We start from the raw sequence: 5431 nt of genomic DNA on the forward strand, positions 1-5431 counted from the left end.
GAGGGGGCGGCAGAACTAACGCAGCTGAGTTGCCGACCCGCGGCTGCACCACCGATCCCGAAGGTTCCTTTCAATTAACCAGCCCCCGGCTCCGCGCTGCCCTGCGCTCCGCGGGGGCGGGCGGGGAGAGGGCTAGCAGCGGCACCCGGTAATTCGGTCCGCGGGGGCGATGCATCATCCGCCGGCCGCGATCGGGCCGCCCGGAGCCGCGCTCGGACCGCGCAGCCCCCGCCACCGGCCGCGCCTGCAGGGGGCGCTGCGGCTCCAGCGATGGCGCCGCCGCCGCCGCGGGAAGCGCGGCCCGGCACGGCACGGCTCAGCCCGGCACGGCTCAGCCCGGCACGGCTCAGCCCGGCACGGCTCAGCCCGGCACGGCTCGGCACCGCCGCCCGCGCTCCGCCCGACCCGGAGCCGCGCAAAACCAGTAACCGACCGGGAGAGAGGGAGCGGGACTGCAGGAGGAAAACAACTCCAGAAGGGGGGAAACGAGAGTGTAGTCAAAGTGGCAACAGTTTATTTATTAGCCAAAAATATATACTTTCTTGTACAATTTGGTTCACACATATGTACATTTTTTACGGTATGTACAAAAACAAACAACAACAACCAAAAAAAAAAAAAAAAAAGGGACATCTAATTCTCACTGGACTTTCAAAAAAAATCTCACAGCTCAGCTAACCCAGGTGATAGGACAGAAGCGGGTATTTTTTTTCCTTTTGAGTTTGAATATACGGACATGCTTACAAGTTGTAACTATACAGAGATTTTTTTTTTTTTACAATCATTACAACAACAATAAAAAATTAACTATGATGATGAGAGCGCCGATAGAACCATAGCGGCGTCAAGTTGGTTCTGGGGCCTGGAAAAAAATGACACAGAAAAAAAAATTTAATAGGATTTCTAGTGAGCTTGGGCTGACACAATATTTTTAACTGCAGGTAGCTCTGGTTTTGTTGTTGTTGTTAATATTTTAATAGATTTATAAATATAAAAAGCTTTCAGAATGACTTATAGTAAATGTATTTAGCTACGAAAACACCGCGGGCCCGATCCCCGTGGTTTCAATCAATCAAAAGGGTAATTGGTTTCTCATTGAAATTGAGTGACTGCTACGCCAAATTTGGGGCGGCAAAGCTCAGCCTCTTCAGCTTTCATATTTTGGGCGGGTTTTTTTGTTTCGCTTTCAATATCATTGTTATTATTATTATTATTATTATTATTAAATTTTAATTTATATTTTATTTTACTATTTTCTGCCGTCTCGGTGCCTCTCCCCCCGGCACAGCGACAGCTCTGCGGGGGGCTCAGGGATGTGCTCCCGGGCCAGGGGCGACCCGCGCCCGGGCTCCGCGGCCGCGCAGCCCCAATGCCCCGAGCGCAGATCGGCCTGCCCAGGGAAACGCTCCCGGGGGCCACAACGGAGAACAGCAAAGAAAATATATAAACAGAATAACCCACCACGCGCGCAGAGGAAGAACAAGAAACCGCCCTGGAAAGGGAACCTAAAGAAGCGGAGAAAATAAGCTAACCATTTACAACTGCCTCCATACATCCCGGGGAGACGGAGGGAGCCATCTCTTACCGCCTCTGCACTGGCTGGAAAGCTGTCTTTAGTAACTTTTTCTCTACTTCCAAGGCACTAGATCGATCTAAAAGAGAAGGGAAGGGGGGAAAAAAGCGTTCCTTTATAGCCCCTGTTTTATTCCTCCCATCCCTGAATTAAGCCTCGAGATTTAAGAATGCTCTTTTCTCAGCGAGCTGCAAGTACGACACAACGACTGCTCTGCTTGCAGAGGTGACCGTCAGAGAAAAACACACTGACCCCGAGCGAGCCTGACCTGGCGGCCGGGTCCTTCCCGCAAAAGCGACAACAACAGCAACAAAAATTATCTCCGCTGGAGGAAGGTAATTCTCGGGGATCGAGACTACCCCGGCCAAGAGACCTCCGCCACCGCCCCCGGGGCCCCCGCCCGCCGCCACCTGCGCCCCGACGGCTGCTCCGCGCCGGGCCGGACCGCGCCGGGCCGAGGGCACCGTCAGAACCGCCGGGGCCGGCCGCACGCACACGGCCCCGGGGCCTCCCGCGCCGCTCCGCTCCGCACCGCCGAGCCCCCCGGGCGGCTGCCGGCCCGGCCCGTCCCCGGCGCGTCCCTCAGCGGTCACCTGCTCCGACGGGCTCCGCGCTCTGCGCCTGGTCCGCGGGCCGCGGGAAGGCGGCGGCGGGGGGGGCGGCGGAGGCGGCCCCCAGCCCCAGCAGGTGGGGAGTGTTCAGTAAGGCCAGCGGGTGCGGGGGGTGGTGGTGGTGGGCCGGGAATGCGCGGTTGGTCCAGTTGGGGAACTTGCCCAGGGGGCAGGAGGAGACGAGTCTGTGGGGCGGCGGGGTGGGCAGCGGCAGCGGCTGGGGGGCGGCCGCCGGCGGAGAGCCGCCTCCGGGAGACTTGCGGGGGTTGTCCGGGCTGGTGGCGGTCTCGGCCAGCGACCAGATCTTGGGTTTCGGCAAGGAGCCGGCCAAAGCGCCGTCCGTCGGGGAGGAGGCGGCGGAGGAAGAGGCAGACGAGGGGGGCGAGAGGTGGGGCGGCGGCGGCGGGAGCGGCGGCTTGAGGGGCTCCGGGCCCACGGGCGCGGCCGTGGCCGGCAGCTCGCACTTGTGGTGGTGGTGATGGTGGTGGTGGTGCAGGTGGTGGTGGCGGAGGTGGTGCGGCTCCCCCTCGGAGGCCTTGTCGTAGCGCTCCTCGGAGCCGGGCAGGTCCTCAAAGCCTTCGGATCCCTCCGAGTCCGTTTTGGAGTCAGAGTGCAGGAGGTCGGCATCCTGTAGATCGTCCTCGAGCTCGTCCTTGTTGCTTTCGATATTCTCTGTGTCGATGTTCTCGAGGTCGATCTCCTCCTCGTCCTCCCTCTTGTCCTCTTCCCCCTCGTGGTCGCTCCCGTAGGAGTTGCCCTCCTCGTCCGTCCTGCTGCGGGGGGCCCAGGTCATTTTGTTCTCCTTCTTGAGCCGCCGCCGCGCGTTGGCGAACCAGGTGGAGACCTGGGTGAGGGTCATTTTGGTGATGATGGCCAGCATGATCTTCTCGCCCTTGGTAGGGTAGGGATTTTTCCGGTGCTCGTTGAGCCAGGCCTTGAGGGTGCTGGTGCTTTCCCGAGTGGCGTTCTTGGGCCGCGACGGGTCCCCGAACTGGTACTGCCCGTAGGGATAGAAGGCAGGGTGGTGGGGGGGGAAGGCGGCGTGCTGTACCCCCGGGCTCTCCTTCAGCTCGTACTGGGCGCCCTGCAGCGAGAGGGAAGGGGCGGCCCGGCTGAGATGGCGCGCCGGGCCCGGGTCCGCTCCGTCCCGCTGCCCTTACCGGGAACGGAGCCCGTCGGCACCGGCGGAGCGGCCGGGCCGCGCTGGCTCCCCCACCGCGGAGCGCCCCGGTCCCGGCAGCCCGGTGCCCGCGGGCGCCTCAGGGGCAGCACCGGCTCCCCACTCGCGTGTGCCCGGCTGGGCCGGCGGCCGCTGCTGGGGCCGGTCCCCGCCACCGTCAAACGCCGGGCGGAGCGGGGGGACGCCGCGGGGCCGCCGCTCCAGCCCTGCTCCTCTCCGGCAGCTCTCCCGGCCAGGGCGGCGGTAGCGCCCGTGTCTCCCCTGACAGCCCTCCCGGCGTCTCCCCCGGCTCCCCCCGGGCCGATCCCCAGCGCGAACCGAGCGCCCCGGGGAGCGAGCGGCGAACCCCGGGGGCCTCTTACCAGCTGGGGGAAGATGGGCAGCTCTGCGGCGTAGGGCAGGAAGGCTCCGTAGCCCTGGGCGGCGGCGGCGGCGGCGTAGGGCGCGCCGTACATGGATGAGAGCACGTTGGAGAGGGTCCCGGACGGGGCCAGCTCGGCGCCGCCGCGGGAGCCGCCGCTCCCCGGGCGCTCCGCCGGGTACAGCGGCCTGATGTACTGGTAGCCCAGCTGGGGGAAAGACATGGTGGGGGAGCGGGGCAGGGGAGGGGGGAGGAGGAAGAGGAGGGGGGGGAGACGAGAGGAAGAAGGGAGAGAAAGGGGAGAAAGTAGCAGGGCCGGGAGCGGAGGAGGGAGCCGGGTCGCTCGCCCTCGCCGGCCGGCCGCACTTTCAGCGCCTCCCGCAAACTCCGGCAGACATGGGGGGGAGCCGGGGGTGCGCGGAGGCCGCGGGCTCCCTCCTTTCCTCGGCCGCCGCGGTAAACGATCCGATCGCTTCTTTCTTCTCTCACTTTTGCTATTGATCTGAGTGGACCCAGGTCAGGTCCTAACAGATTGCCTGAGATTATTGGGACTCTGGGCTCTGATTGACATTTCTAGTCTCTCACAAGCCCCTCCTATTTCTTTTAAGTCTCTCTCTCCCTCTGCCTCCCTCTCTCTCTCATGCCCAGAGCTCGCTCTCGCCGGGTTTGTCACTAGCTGCTTTTCTTCCCCCCCCCCCCCCTTTTTTTTTTTTTTCTAAATCTGTTTACTGACGTCGCGATCTTTTATTTGAGTTGCTTTCAAATCTCGTTTTAGCGATCGCCAATCAGTTGTGTGTTTTACAAAGGTTTAACCCTGCCTCGTGGTATTCTAATTATATGGAGGTAGATTTAGATATAATTTCTTTCGTAGCCACCCCCCCCCCCCCCAGCGCGTAGGAAGCCGGGGTGTCATTTGTGAGCAGTACACGAGAGGGACAGGGAAAAGTTGGGACATTTAAAAATAAAGGCTCACACCAACACCATCCCTCAGTTCCCCTTTTCAGGTTTTTAGATTTACAACCTTTCCTTGCCCAGATTAATTTTGGTTTTTTATTAAGATATTACTTTCTTCCCTTCTCCCGCTCTGGCCCTTGCGAGAGTTACCTCTTCTAATTCAGTTTTAAAAGTCTATTGCATTTTTTAAAATTTGCATTTTCAGAACTACCTTGAAATTTTTCCTAACGTGCTGGATCTTTAAGGAGTTCTCTACATTTTGCCTGGACTAACAGTGCGCAGATACAGTGGAAAAGCTAAGTTAATTTTCCTCCTAATAAGGGACTTCAAAGAGTTGTAGGTCACAATTTTACATCAAAGGCAGAAAAGAAGGCAAATTAAAATCTTAACAAAGGAGAGACGGGAGCAGCCCTCTGGGCCATTAGTAAATAAGTGGTGTGAAAAAAGGGACAATGACAGGCACTGGAATTAAACTCATTAACACCTTTTTGTCTTGGTGCGAAATCTCTAATTAGGAAATTTATGATCATTTTGCTTATTCCCTCTGTTCTGAATCACTACAAGGCTAAGAAGGAAGTACCTGGTACGTGCAACATTTGCAAAGGGAGCAGTGGCACGGGTTTGTAAGGTGCTGTTGGGAAGGAGTCAAGATACGGTTTAATTACAGAATAGGCTTTGGGGTTTTTTATGATCCACACATTTTAAATTACGGTTTGTATTTTGTTATTGATGTTGTTGTTGCTGTGCCCCCC

The 5431-nt window shown here is 58.7% G+C and overlaps 1 protein-coding gene across 1 annotated transcript; it reads right to left on the bottom strand.

Annotated features, from left to right (window-relative positions):
- Window positions 1-632: 632 nt before the first annotated feature.
- Window positions 633-3952, bottom strand: IRX3 (iroquois homeobox 3). The gene is made up of 4 exons (XM_058813656.1): window positions 3727-3952; window positions 2167-3268; window positions 1586-1652; window positions 633-862 (listed from the first exon to the last, which is right to left on the bottom strand). Exons 1-4 carry the CDS (start codon window positions 3946-3948, stop codon window positions 808-810), a joined length of 1446 nt encoding a protein of 481 aa, XP_058669639.1. The 5' UTR covers window positions 3949-3952; the 3' UTR covers window positions 633-807.
- Window positions 3953-5431: the final 1479 nt, after the last annotated feature.

Source organism: Ammospiza caudacuta, chromosome 13, assembly GCF_027887145.1.
Source record: "Ammospiza caudacuta isolate bAmmCau1 chromosome 13, bAmmCau1.pri, whole genome shotgun sequence".
NCBI classification, from domain to species: domain Eukaryota; kingdom Metazoa; phylum Chordata; class Aves; order Passeriformes; family Passerellidae; genus Ammospiza; species Ammospiza caudacuta.